The sequence below is a fragment of the Brassica napus genome, chromosome A10 (assembly GCF_020379485.1).
Source record: "Brassica napus cultivar Da-Ae chromosome A10, Da-Ae, whole genome shotgun sequence".
NCBI lineage: Eukaryota > Viridiplantae > Streptophyta > Magnoliopsida > Brassicales > Brassicaceae > Brassica > Brassica napus.
Genome location: NC_063443.1, coordinates 11,432,351 through 11,447,621, shown reverse-complemented (window position 1 = coordinate 11,447,621; position 15,271 = coordinate 11,432,351). Strand labels below are relative to the sequence as shown.

The following is a 15,271-nucleotide window of genomic DNA, read 5'->3' as shown; positions in this document are numbered from 1 at the left end:
GGCCACAACGTTCCTTCTCTTCTTTTACCTTTTTATTTTTATTTTTGAAAATTAGAAAGTCAATTAAATTGTCACCATCAAATATTATTACAAGTTCCTCCACGGTCAAAAGAATCATTCTTTTCCATTTTTAGTTTGCAATAAATAATCGCCAATTTGTTTGCTGTTTTTGTAATTAAAAAAAAAACATTTTCAAATAAATTTCTCCATTCTTTAATGTAGGCCTGGATCAACTATTATTCTCAGACAAGTTTTCTTCATTGATGATCTTTCCTCCAAAAGTTTTATTGTTAAATTCTTTCTAAATGCCGGTGATGATCATCATCTGTGCATGACAAAATTAAAGAACAACAACCCGAGAAATAAAAAAAAATTCCCTTTTTCAATCATTTGAATTTCTTCCAAATTTGTTACTTTTACATAACTTTGAATCTTTCGAGCAGATTTTGCGAACTGGGTTCCTCTCAAAATTTCGAATTGAGAATCCAATTGTGTCCATGGTGATGATCGGTTAAGATTTGAATCCGATCAAGATTTCACCTTTATACCGTAAAACGATGAGGTTTCTGAGCCTCGTCGGAAACTCATTCGGTTGCTCCGCGTCCGGCGAACGATTAGTATCTGCAGCCCGAGACGGCGATTTACAAGAAGCCAAGGCTCTTCTTGATTACAACCCGAGACTCGCTCGCTACTCCACCTTCGGCGTTCGTAACTCTCCTCTCCATTACTCCGCCGCTCAAGGCCACCACGAGGTAACCAGAAGGAAAACAATCTTTACCATCTCAAAGGTTGTGACTTTACATTGTCTGTTGTCTGTGTGCACAGATAGTTTCTCTGTTGGTGGAATCAGGTGTTGATATTAATCTCCGGAACTACCGTGGACAGGTAATAACTCTCTTGTTTCCTCTCTTTACATTCGTCTTTATCGATCATTAACATGAGTACAAGGGATGTTTGGAAACAGACGGCTTTGATGCAAGCTTGTCAACATGGTCATTGGGAGGTTGTTCTGACTCTCATTCTCTTTGGTGCTAATGTAAGCTTTTCCATCAAACTCTTCAAGAGATTGAGATAATTGTTTGTTTCTTGATTATTCTGGTTTATATAGATTCACAGATCAGATTACATAAACGGTGGTACTGCTCTGCATCTCGCGGCTCTTAATGGTCACCCTCGGTGTATCAGGATACTGCTTTCAGAGTATATTCCAAGTGTTCCCAATTGCTGGAGCTTGTTGAAGAGTAATAAGTCCTCTGTTTCCGGATTTGATCGAAGGTTATAAAAGTGTTTTGAAAAGCTTATGGCTTCAGAAGCTGACTTGATTAGCTGAAGATGTTGTTTTTTTGAAATGGTGTTGTAGTGTTCTTCAAGAGGTGATAAATAGAGCAGCAGATGGAGGAATCACACCTCTTCATGTAGCTGCTTTGAACGGACACATAGAGACGGTGCAGTTACTCTTGGATTTGGGAGCTTCCGTTACTCAGGTCACTGTGGAAGATGGAACCACAATAGATCTTATAGGTTATTATCAACACTACCCAATTGATGCTAACATTCTTTAATAAAGAAACTTAACTCTTAAGTTTGTTGTTTCTCTTTGGCTCTTTGGTTCTTATATTAAAGGTGCTGGGAGTACAGCTTTACATTATGCTTCCTGTGGAGGAAACACTCAGTGTTGCCAGGTATATATACTTTGCTTAAGACTCAGATATGAACTCATTTGACATTTGTTTTTTTTTTTATCAGCTTTTGATCGGCAAGGGTGCCTCTTTGGCCGCCATAAACTCTAACGGGTTAGAAGATCTTCTCTCTTTTTCTCTGCCTATAATAACAATACGGCCAATGTATTTATTCTTCTTGGTTGTATTGGTTTTAGATGGACGCCATTGATGGTTGCTCGCTCATGGCACCGGGACTGGCTCGAAGAAACCCTGAACCCAACCACAGAGCAGCAGCCACAAAGCCATCCACCAAAAGTCCCTTCTCCTTTCCTCTGCCTTCCTCTAATGAGCATTGTCAAGATCGCTCAGTAAGTATAAAACCTTTCACCTAAACTGAATATGATCCAAACAATCTCTAAGATGTTCGTTTGTGGATTTCAGAGAATGCGGCTGGCGAGAAAACGACTGTCTAACTCCATGTCGTGACCCTTGCGCCGTTTGCTTGGAAAGAAAATGCACCGTGGCTGCAGATGGATGTGGTCATGAGTTCTGCACGAACTGTGCGTTATACCTAAGCACAACAACCAACACATCCTCAAAGACGACATCACAAGCCACACCAGGCTCAGTCCCATGCCCTCTCTGTCGCTACGGCATTGCTTCTTTCACCAGACTTCCCGATACAACAGCAATAACAACAACAGTGACGTCATCAAGAACAAGCATCTCATTGTCCTTCTGCACTTGCTCTTCCTCCTCTGATGTATTAGACACAGCTCTTCTTACCACCAACACTCAGTACAGCTGTAATAAACCGGTGGTTTCAAGAACCGGTTCTAGAATCTCACAATCCGTTGGTTCATCATCGTCATTTCGGTCACTTAGCTGCCATAGGTTTCCTCCGAGTCTCTGCCTAGGTGGCTCGGATGTTGATGAACCGCAGAGACGGTTAATGAATGGATCGTATTCAAGATCCGGTTTAGGGTTCAGGCGGTCGGCGTCTCAGGTTGAAGGAAAGCGTTCTTGGTTTTCTGCGTTTAACCATTGTGTTACAGCCGGTGGAACTGCGTGCTAACGCAAACGCTATTTTTTCCTTTTTTTTTTTGACAAATCTTTACTCCTATTTTTAAGGAGAAGAAAATGTGCTAATTGGTTCTGTGAATGGTGGTGTGGTTATTATTTATTTTGTAACAATTGAAAATGTTGTAATAAATATAATTAATTTGGCTTTGCCGTTTACATTGAAATGGTGTGTATATGATGTGAGTACAGTGCATTTATTGATATTAAGATAGACTTATTAGAGAAACATAACAAATAAGAAAATGATGGGATTATAGCAAATTTACATAAAGCTCAGGAGGAATAGATAAGAGAGAACAACACAAATGAGAATACAGAAAGAAACAAAAGATCAGAGAAGACAAAAGAGCATTACAAAACTAATAAGCCTTGCAAGGTCAAGAAAAAAAATTCTAAAAAAACATTGTAGATGATTTAGTAGAAATAAAACAAAATTATTTTGTTTTTTGTTTGAAAAAAAAAGCTCAGCAAGGATAATGCCAGTAGAACACTAATATCCAAGAAATCTTCTTCTCCGTGAGATGCTTCTGCGTTCCAAAGTATATGGAGAAACAAAAAATCGTTGACAGAGAGAAATGATCATGGTTATGATCATAAATACCATGCTAATTATGATAATGATGATCATCTCATGATATAAAAGAAGAAGAGGAATGATATGATATGATGCTTTTGCTCTGAAGTGATGATGTGAGAGGGCAGGTGAACTTGCGTTTATATAGGGAAACAAGAGGATAAAACTAACGGAAAGGAGTAGACCTCTATTTTATTCCAAAAAAAAAAGAAGTATATATAGAGCTAATAGAAGCTAGGCTTTTAACTGAAAAGCACTGGAAGCGAGAAACGTAATAAAAACTAATAAATTCTATAAACAAATTTTTTTGTCAGCAACAATTTGTAAATATAGTTTCGGTATGTTTTGTTTTTGAGCAACATATAGTTTCGGTATGTTTTGTTTTTGAGCAACATATAGTTTCGGTATGTAAATTCCAGTTATAGATGTAACTTGTAAGTATGGAGCATAAAGAGTCTAACAATAGAAAAGTCCAATTTAAATACTTTCTCTCTCTTCTCTCCCTTCCATCTCTAAGGCCAAGCTCATCTTTGCTGTGTGTTTGCTCCGGCGTTCGGAGGTCGGACCCGAGTCCGGCGCGCGTTAGCTCCGACGCCGGAGGCTCCTCTCTCTCTTCCTTTCGTTTTCCATTTGCTCTTCCGCCGTTTCGTCCTCCCTTCTGCCTTGCTTATGGTTCTGTGACTGAGGCTTTCCCGGAGTCGACTTCGCTGCAGAGGAGAACCGTTCTGGTGCAAGTACCTTAGTCATGGAGCTATGGCGCGGGAGATGATGGCGGCGTGGTTGGAAGAGTCGGCTTTTAGGGTTATGGAGGTGGTCCCTTAAACCACTTTCGGATTTGGTCGCGTGTGGAGGCGTAAGACGTGTCTTTTTCTCAGATCTGATCTTCGGTCTTACATTCGAGATCTTCTGGTCTGTGATTTTGCGACGGTGATGGCGGTTTCTTGCTCTTCTCAAGGCGTCTTGGTTAGGGCGGGACTGGCTCGTCTTCGTCATAGGTGTATTGGAGCTTTCTCTAGCTCGATTGCGGGTTTTAACCAACGGTGGTGGTGTGTGCCTTTGCTTGAGGTGGTGGCTCGTGGAGGAAACATTAGCGCGGTGTTGGTGTTGGTCGTCTATGGCCGTACCGATGCGTTGTTGTGACCTTCTTCCTATCTTGGCTTCTTCTTCCGGCTTGTGTCCCAGACCGTCCATGGAAGCTTTGTCGACTGGTTTCTGTGGCTATATGCTCGTGGTTGTTTTGTTCTGATTGCTCCGTGCCACCGGTAGTAATCCTTGGCGTCGAAAGCTTATCGTCCTTAGGTTCTTTAAGGCGTCGTTTGGCGATGGTTCCGAAGACTTTGCTTGGTTTGTGGGTCTTCTTGGTTTCATCGGTGGCTCCATCCGGTGCTGCACACATCCCAGTGCCATGGCCTCCTCTTGGCTGTCATGGTAGTGTTGCGGCTCTTAGCTTTCTTACAGGTCATCGAGCAGTCTCTGGTTCATGCGCTGCGGCCATTTCATTCCCGACTTCTTGCTTCCGTTCTTGGTATGGAGATCAGTGTGTCTCTTGACCATCGACCGGTTCAGCGCTGTCGAAGTTTGTACAGCGGGATTTGGATCGATTTTCAAAGGTTTGTACTCTAAATCCCTTCTTCGGTAGCGTTTTGTGCGTCATGGAGGCAAAAGTTATAAGTTTTGAGGAGATCATCGAGACCTAGCTACTCCGAAAGCGACACGGGAACTCCCGGCATCCGAGGCAACAAGGAGAACCTCACTTTCTCGTGATCATCGTTGACGGCTGAGAACAGGAATCGATTTCTTATGTTTACTAAAAACAGACTAGCGGAATGTGCCGGGTTTAGTGGGTGGGCGAAGCTAGTGTTGTAATATGTAGACTAGGAAGCTTTTAATTGAATCAAACTTGTAACCGAAACCTATTCCCGTGTACGGGTTGATTTATAATATATTTCTTAAAAAAAAAAAAAAAAAAAAAAAAAAAGAGTCTAACAATATAAATAAATAAAAATCACAACAAAATAAAAAAGTCCATAGTTTCAAAAAAAAAAAGTCCTTATATAAAAGATAACTGAAATTACACGTCAAACGAATTTCGAGTTGAGAAGCACTTTAAAACCATAAAGGCTGTGGTTGTTAAAAGCAACAGACTATAGTTATGCTACTCGTTTAACACGACCCCTACAAAAAGATGGAACAACATATTCAACTTTAAGTTTAAGGGATTAGTATTTTAAGAAAGAGGTTTCACGGTTAGGGTTGGGCAAATACACCGAATCCGAAAATCCGAACCGAATCCGATCCGATAAAAATGAATCCGAACCGATCCAAACCCGAAATAAATACCGAATGGATCTTGTTTTTTGGTATTTTGGGTTATGGATATTATCCGAACCGAACCCGGACCTAAATAGATATCCGATAGAATCCGAAACATTTAAAATCACAAAAAGAACTTCTACCAAATACTTTAAGATATAATTGAACTTCTAAAATAATTATCTGTTACATGAAGGTTGATGGTAGAATATGAAGGTTGATGTTGGAATGTATCGGTTAAAGCCTGAAATTTTTAGATTTTGGTTTTGTTTTCATTGAATAATGTTTCTCATGAAAATTTCATGAGAACTTAGTTTTTGTTTTATGATTTCATTTATCTGGTTTTCTTTCTATCACTAACTATGTCTATCTTTCGCTTGATTTTGAATGATCACGTTTGATGTTTTTTCTTATTTTTGAATCGATTTTACTTATGTTTTGGCTATTAAAATATGTACAAATCATGTATTTTAAATCCGAAGAACCGATTTCATTTATGTTTTAGTTACAAAATAGGTACAAATCAGGTAGTTTAAAACCGCAGAACCGATTGAGACCCGAACCCGAAAGTATAATGGATTATACCGGTTCTTTGAAGATTTACTAACCCCGACCCGAACCCGATAAAACCCGAACCGGTCCCGAACCGAACTTTTATATAACCCGAATGGGGCTGATTTTAATAAACCCGAAAAACTAAAATCCAAATGGATAAAACCGAAACCCGATTGGGACCTCGAATGTCCATGCCTATTCACGGTGATATTTTGAAGAAAAAGAAAATATTTTTTAAAAGTAGGCTCGTTTTTCTTATCAAGATATGGCCTCTCTTTGAAGATTTTCCTTTTAGCCGAGACTGTTGATTTCTGTCAGCATTTCTTTTACCGTCTGACTTACGAAATTTGTTTTGGGTGGAATAACTTTTGAAATTTCATCTGTTCTCGTGTTACGTGCTATTTAAGAAAATTAGGGTTTCCCGTTCTCAGAAGAGTAAGTGAAGACAGCACAAAGGAAAACATTGAAATTTAAACCGCTAAGCACAAAATCAAAACTTCTGATTTATATAAAGCTAGACAGGACATTCATTGTGTTTTCATTTTGTCCTTCTCTACCTTCGGTCGTGTAAATATAATCAATAAACGCAGCAAACATATTATCCTGTTTTTGTTCTATTCTAATAATATTTTTGTATTTATACCATATTTTAAAAATCTGTATATCTTCAAATAAATTAGTGTTTTATATATACTGCAGAACTGAATTCAAACGGAAAGGCATAAGTAGATGAATACACATATAATGTAAAACACTGATTCATAGTTAGTTGTAGACGATTTTAAACATTCAATAAATAGTTGATTACAACATTATAATGTAATAAATTTGGTTACAAAAGATCATATAAAAGTTATAGGAAATACTCCACTTCGTAAGATGTACACTGGTTTAGTTCAGGGTAGTATTTCGTTTTATTTCCAGGATTTAATTCCGGCTAGCCGCTGTCTTCGTTTCTGGAATTTAATCTATTTAACAGCCAATTTTAGTTTTGGATGTCGATATAGAATGTTCAAAAAAAAAAACGATGTCGATATAGGAAGCCAGCTTAACTGTATCAATTTTGTATTCACTCAATCGAATAATAATATCTTTGTCGAGGAAAGAAAAGTAAGATATGGACAATGGTCGAAAAAAAAGATGATATAAATATCATATAGTTCTCACATTACAAAGATGATATAAATAAAGTCAAATGTGAGAGACGGGTGAGTAACTGTTGTAATTCAGTTTGTACTGTGTTTAATGGCGTTTTACATGTAAGAGCATCTCCAATCCATTGATATTTTCTCTTCTATAATAGTATTTAGACGTGAAATTGTTCTAACCCACCTCTATTTCTTCCTCTATAATAGAGATTTTTATTTTTTCTTCTATTTATAGAGGAAGAAATAGCATTCCTCTATTTTTTACTCTATATTTTAGAGATTGCTATTTTAGGGAAATACATTGGAGCATATCTCACTTTTATTATAGAATTCTTCTATTTTAGAGGTGAAAATAACAAATTACATTAGAGATGGTCTAAGAGGAGAACAAACAAAAAAGCTGCAAATGTGTAAATAGGGGTAATCATCACAAACTATGGGATGTGACAATACATTGTCAAGCTTCTGTCTCTTTCTCTATTCTTTTCTCTGGTGGGCTTTTAATATTGTTATTACTTCTTGATTATTTTCAGAAACAAGGGGAAAAAAGTAACTTTTCAAAATTGAAGAAGTAGTAGCCATGCATGCTAATGCTATTACCGATTCTTCAACGTTCAGATTGTCTAAGTCAAAGAATCTCTTATACCAATATAGAAAGTGGGACAGGACGACTTTGATCGTCAAAATTATTTAATCAGCAACTACTCTTTTGGTCAATTTAGAAAAAAAGTATATTACTCAATACTCATGCAACTTGTTTATGTTGAAGATTCGAGGGAATATATGGACGACCCTAGTAACATTTCTTCATTTTTTGTCAACAGTAACATTTCTTATTACATCGCCGTTAGGGACTTGCTAAGCTCAGGACCCTTCGAAATGCGTCTCTATTAATTGCTTTTTTTTTCTTTTGTTAAATACCAGGATATTCTAAAGTGAAACCACATCATTTGACATTAGTTTCGTTTTAACCGTTACTCAGATTACGTGACTTCTAAGCTTTGCCTACACTTGGTGTATGTATGAATTGCTTTCGACTTGTGTGATCCATTGAATTTTCATTTGACAAAACTTTGGTTTGTGATTGAAATTAAAATTCCATGTCTGATTTGAGACTGCATAAAGTATTCATACATTCTATATTATATCATAGAGTGTGTTTACTAAAATAACCTTTTAAACAAAAACAGTGATCAAAAAATATATTTTATAAACTGGTTTTATGTTTAAGCTGGCAGCGTTAACGTTAATATAATTTTGGTGTTTAAAAAAAACGGTATTATGCTATTCCATAGTTTTATAGATTTGTATTTTGGAATTTTCTGCCAAAGTCGTATTTTTCTAACAATGTTTAGTTTCAAACCATAAAAAAACAAAGTTCAAATAACCAGTTTAAAAAAAGCTAAATAAATTAAAAAAATCACCAGTAAATGAATATAAAGAGTTCAAAAGACATAAATAGCTCAAAAGAGCATCGTGCTCGATTCAATTCAACACCAATAGAATTTGATTCTAGCGAAGCTTGTGAACTTTTTGTGTGTGTGTGTGTTTTGTCATGTAAAAGGATGGAAGATTTTAATGGAGCGAGAAAGAGTAAAGATAAGTTGATGCCGTGGAAGAAATAAGATGCTAATGAGTTCAGTTTACATAGGTCCATGATCTCTGAATCTACACGAATGGTTCCCAACAAATTCAGGGGAAAAGGTATCTTTTACTTCTTCTTAGGCTTCTGGTTAGCTTATGTAGTGTGTCTAAACATTATATCAGCTTATGTTTGAAAGCTTATGTTTTCGGAGTTGTGCAACAAAGCTTATGATTTTATAGTTGTTAGATTGCTTTATACAGTTTTTTATGGAGTAAAACTGCAAAGCTAAATTGCTTTATACAGTTTTTTATGGAGTAAATAATGTCAAACCTCGCAAATCTTGTTAATTATAATGTTTGACATTTTCATGATGTGTACACTCATGATCTCCCTATACTTTTGTGTCCATATCCATATCTAATGTATAATCTTTATCTATCATTTTTTGTATTCACAAGTTTCATTGTCCACACGATTTTTTTTTCTGTGTCCATGTTGACGAAATACAATTTCGGTAAATTATAATTTTAAAAATTTAATAAAAATTTAATTATACCTATATGGATATCAAAATGAAAAGAAAAAAGCATATGCATTTTTATACATATGTTATATATGTATTTAGATATTAGCAAACAAAAAATAAGGTATAAAATATGTTGAGATAAAAAAGTTTATACTAATAATAGAATTTCCATATTTTTTTGGTAACTCTCCTAAATAAATTAAGTACTAACTAGAAACCAAAATATCTCCGAACTAAACACTATGAGGTTTGACTAAGGGTTCATTAATGCTTCTACATCAGGAGGTCTGGGGTTCAAACCCTAGAAAATGCAAATTATGCAGATCATGGAGAAAAAAGGGTTACAAGAAGTCTTCAGCATGGTGCAAGGGCGTATCATCGAACATGGATCTCATAGGACGGTTCGGAGCGATGCAGTCAGACGTGCATTCTCATATGATGGTAGAATTGTCGGCTGTAGAATCGTCTATGTAATATTTCTCATCGTTGTAATAGCATAATTAATCAGACGTTCAAAAAAAAAACACTATCTCAACTCAAATAGTATATAAGTTATCCATTAACAATGGAAGAGGGCATTTTCGTTCTAAATGTGCCTTGGTTTTAGGAAAAAGTGCTTTTCCAGCTCATTGTGTAAAAAAGATGAAAATGTGTCTGATTGTAAAATGCACTCCAAAAAAAAAAAAGTTTTCAACATCATTTAAATTTCTGGCTCTACTATTGGGGCTTCTTTCGGCCCATATAACTTATATGACCAAGACCCATATTTGGTTAACGAATAGGTTTACGGTTGGGCCTCGATTTCTACTAACTATTTTATTCTCGTGAACTTATTATTAAAATTTTTAAAATGCATTAAAATATCATATGATTTGGTACAAGTTCCACTTTGGGATAGACTGGTACATAAACTTTCAAAGCTTCTATCACCACTCACCAATGTCAGTATGCTATATAGTATTCAGAAATGATGTTTCAAAGGAACGCCTTACGAACATGACTTGACCGGCTAGGGCATTTTGCTAAATGTACAATTTACTCTCGACGACTTTATACACACTCACACATCAAAACCAAACACCTTTTGTGTTTGTACTTACTTCTTCAAAAGCAAAGTTTGAAGATTCAAGAAAAAGATAAAGCTTCTTCATCTCTCTCAAATCGAGATTCAAACGAGAGCTTGTTGTAGTGACGAGGATGGTTTGTACTCCATACCCAGATTTACTCATAATATACAACTCTCAGGATCTTTCTCTTTCACAACGTTTGGTAATACACTTTCTTCACTCAACGTTTGTGGTTTCCTGGAATAGATTGGAACTTTCTTCTTCAAACCATGTTTTGTTTATATACTGTAAAATTTGTAGATAATCTTGATAAGATAATTGTAGATAAACTGTAAACCAGCTTTAAACCTTGCTTCTTCAGTTCTTTATCTCACTTGGTTTTGGTTCTGCTTTATTCAATATTTTTATTATTTTACTGTTCTATTTAATTCTTAATTTTCCTCCACTCTTCTTGATGTTCATTAGCTCTGTTCAACATTTACCTTCTTTTCATTCATCTGCTTTTTTTTTTAATATATATATCTTAGGGTTTGGTTATGTTCTCCATTTCGATTCTGTTTCCGATCTCTGAGGGGTATGTGTCTGTTGCTGGTTTATTAGAGTTTGGTTGTGTTTGCTCTCTTACGGTTTGGTTATGTGTCCGGTCTCTTAGGGGTTTGGTTCTGTTACTTGTTTTCTAGGGTTTGGCTCCGTTCCTTGATTTCTAAGGCTTTGGCTATGCTAGATCTCTTAGGGTTTCTGATTCCTCTGCTCTTGACGAGACACGATTAGCTTCGAGGATGGTTGGTCTAAGTTTATCACAGACAATGATCCCATGCACGGAGACTTTCTCTTGTTCTCCTACGATGGTTATAGAACCTTCTTGGTAAGCATTTTCCGGGATGGTTGCCTGTGAAGCCCAAAGCTCCAGTCAATATTCAAGAAATTTCAGATGAGGATGAAACAGCTGGTGATGATGATGATGATGATGATTATGAAGAAGATAACGATCAGAACATGATCATTTCTCTTTCTTCGGGAAGCAGCGACGAAGAAAATGTTGATACAACGGTTGGTGAAGCTCATGGAAGTTCAAGGAGAGGTACAACTAACCTATTATCTTGATTTCGTTTTGATCAGAATGTGTTGATCCTACTATGAGTACTTATCTGAGTGATGTTTCATTAGTTACGTCTTCGCAAAGGAAACGTGCTGAAGCTATTGGTGATCCAGGGATGTATCTTGGTGATCCCTCTAAACCTTTCTTTATCGCAACTTCGACGTGTAGCGGTAGTGTGTTGGTAAGAATCTTCATCTTAAGTTCTTTTTTTTTTCTCTTCTTATAATTCAACTATAGCCCTGTTCTTTTGGGTTTCTATGTGGCTGCGTTCAGCTGCAAATATATATACAGGAAACAAAACTATTCACGGCATCGTCTTTGTAACTTGTGTCGCTGGTTTTAAGAAAACAACCGCATCTTCCGACTTTTCCGTCGCCGAATATTACAGCGTCACAAAACTCTTATCAATTTTCAGTCGCTATTCTGACAACCGCGTGAAGCAGAAATCATCACCAATAGTGTATTTATTTAGTCGCTGACGCTGCCGCAGAGAAAACCAAAAGAACATGGCTTATCTTTTTGATATACTAATGTGATTTTGTATTTTGTTGCTTGTGGGTTTTTGCTAAGCAAGTAATAAAAGACCATGACTTAAAGTTTGGTGGCACAATCAAGTTCATCGATGGATTTGGCGAATTAGAGGGAAAGATTGGAAACTGGAAATATAGTATTGTAGTTAACAAGTGGAAAGAAATCTATGAAAGAAATGATGCAACGCCTGAATACTATCTTAACCTTGTGTTCTTACGGTCTTGGATTTGCAGTTGTGTTCATTTAAATCTTCTTACGGTCTTGGATTTGAAGTTGTGTTCATTTAAATCTTCTGAAGGTCTTGGATTTGCAGTTGTGTTCATTTAAATCTTCTGTTGCATGTGTAACGGAAACAATGGAGTATGACTCAATTTTCTTCTTGAGTTAATCTTAGTCTTTTTCTTTTAGAGGCTTTTGTGTTGTCCTTTTGTCTCATAATTAAGATCTTATGTCGAAACTTAATGTTTGGTTAGTTATATTTGAAAAATAAACAATTTTCTCAAAAAAAAACTTGATGTTTGGTTTTGAGTTTTTTTTTTTAACACTTTGTTTTATTAAAACTGATTCAGAACATATTACATCAGAAAAATACGACAAAACGATTATGAGAAACTAATGGTTCTTCCAGCACTAGAATCACATGAAGATAATCATCATTGATGACACATTAGCCATACCAAACTAATCTTACTTTAAAGTAATGTAGATTAGGTGTTCCCGTTCCAACAATAGCAGACGGACTTCTAATACCTTTACCGAAAACATGACATAAATCTCATCGTTTACATAGGTCTTCATCTTCAATTGCCTTTATCAAATTTGTCTTAGATTAGCTTCAGTTAAGCTATTCTCGAACAAGCTTGAAATGCAAACACAAATCAGATAAATAATGGGGATTGATGGTTCATAACCAATATCCCAAAATGAAACTTGATCCACTTCCTTGCACGAGAAGAAAGAAAAACCAAAGCAACACCAATAACTCCACATAAGACCAAACGACTCCAAAGAAGAGCAATGGATACTCATGTGACGATAACTAAATATAATAACGAAATCCAAAGTTAAATCAGCAAGATTGAAACCTTTGAAACGTGAAGAAGACTAATCAGACGAATCCATAACCCAGCCAAACAGAGAGGAAGATAGCTACCGTATAGAAGCCGGTATACATGAACCAGACATGCACATATCCGTAGCTAAATAACGTAGCTACACCACAACTTCAATAAAGATACCAACTCCAAAAAACGAGACCACACAACAAAACCTCATCTCCAACTCCGTAGAGTAGCTGAAACGCTTTGGTCCTTCACATCACAAACCTGACATTGGAGCCATTCGGTAACCCCAACCACAGAAAACCTTCACCAAAGGAAGATGATTACCTTTCCGGCACCGGCGATAAGCGCCAGCCACCGGAGAGGCAATAGATTGATCTAATGGAAGGTGGCGGCTAAGGGGGAGATTGAGTTTTATGTTGTGGAAATCATTTAAATCTTGTGTTGCATGTCTAACAGAAACAATGGAATGTGACTCCATTTTCTTCATGTTAAACATAAATAAATTTTGTAGTTTTCTAAATGAAAATATCATGTTATCAGGTCCAATACTTTTAAATATCCCAAACAACTTATTTACACATATTTTATTCAATGGTTCGTAAAAATAATTTTACTAAGTTGACTTTATAAAGAGATATTACCTATCATAAACAGCTTAACAATGTAATTGTATTTCTTTATCTTACTATTTTCTATAAATATGTGAAAATAACTCAAATATGTGATAACACAATACATTATAGTAGTAATAATAAGAAGATTAGATGAAGTAAATACTAATATAATAATATATAGAATAATTATTTAATAACAATTTTAATCATTATTTATTAATAAAACTATAAATAAGGCTAAAATTTAGAAACATTACTATTGGTAACAACTTATACTTTATTTACATATTAAAATTTTGAAAATCTTAACAAAAAAAATTAAAAATCCTAATTTTTTTTTTGTAACTATCTCAAATTTATTGGTCTAATTGGCGGGTACGTCGTTTACATGATTTTCAGTCTCCATGATCTTTCATGGGATTTTCTCAAGCTCTGCCTTGAGATGGATCTTTCTTGGATTTAAATATATGGACAATAACACAATTTTTATCTTGTTTATATTCCATATGTTTTATATTAAAAGTGTCATTTTACCTTTTGAATTTTTTTATTTATAAGTGTTATTTTTATATTTTCAGTGCAAATATTAAATAAAAAAAATTCAGTATTTACTTTTATTTTTAAGTTATTAATTAATAAAACCAAACAAATAGATATTTGGTGAGGGCTCGGAAGTATACAGACAGTTTACTTTTCTCTTGATAAGTTGAGTTGTCCAAATCATCAGCGTCATCTAATTTATTGTGCAATCTTTCTCACATTTATTGAGCATGCATTATTTAATTGTTTCTGAATGACATACATGATACAACTATTAAAGCGAGGAACTGCGAGCTATAAATTATACATAAATTAATTCGGTTAGTCTGTTTAGATTTGAAAGTACTGAAAAAGTAAAAATTGTAATTAGGCAAGTTAATCTATCTCCTTATTATAAACAAGGAAAGATGAAACAAGGGAAAACGCTCATGTTTAAATAAGTTGTTTGGGATATTTAAAAGTGTTTAAAGTGTTTTTGTTTAAAGTGTTTTTCAAGTGTTTTAACGCAAACATATTATAATAATGTTATACATTAGATCATATATTGTTTTTGTTTAAAGTGTTTTTCAAGTGTTTTTTTTTTTTAAAAGAGTGTTTTCAAGTATGTGATACTTTTGCGTCATACCTTTTCGTAGTTGTAACAGGTAAGCTCAAAGGATAAAGTAATAATTTAATATTAGTTATTATTTGTACTAGAAAACAAAACAAAAAAGGATGAGGAAAAGGTCAAAAAATGCAAACAATTATTGAATAAATGTATAATTAAACGACGAAAACACATGCAATGTTCACCATTCATTGAACCAAAACCTTATTTTAATTTAATATTTGTTGTTAGCTTTTCAACTTTTTAAAGTGTGTTGTTATCTTTCTTTTTCTGGAAACTTTTTGTTATTCCTTTTCCATTTTTG

The 15,271-nt window shown here is 35.2% G+C and overlaps 1 protein-coding gene and 1 pseudogene across 1 annotated transcript; both read left to right on the top strand.

Annotated features, from left to right (window-relative positions):
* The first annotated feature begins 190 nt into the window (after positions 1 to 190).
* LOC106371547 (E3 ubiquitin-protein ligase XBAT32) lies at positions 191 to 2,900 on the top strand. The gene is made up of 9 exons (XM_048742946.1): positions 191 to 752; positions 826 to 885; positions 965 to 1,036; positions 1,109 to 1,275; positions 1,361 to 1,521; positions 1,624 to 1,682; positions 1,747 to 1,793; positions 1,877 to 2,029; positions 2,103 to 2,900. The coding sequence occupies exons 1-9, from the start codon at positions 558 to 560 to the stop codon at positions 2,734 to 2,736; spliced, it is 1,548 nt and encodes a 515-aa protein (XP_048598903.1). The 5' UTR covers positions 191 to 557; the 3' UTR covers positions 2,737 to 2,900.
* Positions 2,901 to 9,771: 6,871 nt separating this feature from the next.
* LOC106369657 lies at positions 9,772 to 12,618 on the top strand (annotated as a pseudogene).
* Positions 12,619 to 15,271: the final 2,653 nt, after the last annotated feature.

Excerpts from the sequence above, each read along its gene's own strand:
- LOC106371547 (XM_048742946.1), top strand. The coding sequence starts at position 558 with ATGAGGTTTCTGAGCCTCGTCGGAAACTCATTCGGTTGCTCCGCGTCC. Across the intron at positions 753-825 it reads CCGCTCAAGGCCACCACGAG|ATAGTTTCTCTGTTGGTGGA; the intron begins GTAACCAGAAGG and ends CTGTGTGCACAG. Across the intron at positions 2,030-2,102 it reads AGCATTGTCAAGATCGCTCA|AGAATGCGGCTGGCGAGAAA; the intron begins GTAAGTATAAAA and ends TGTGGATTTCAG.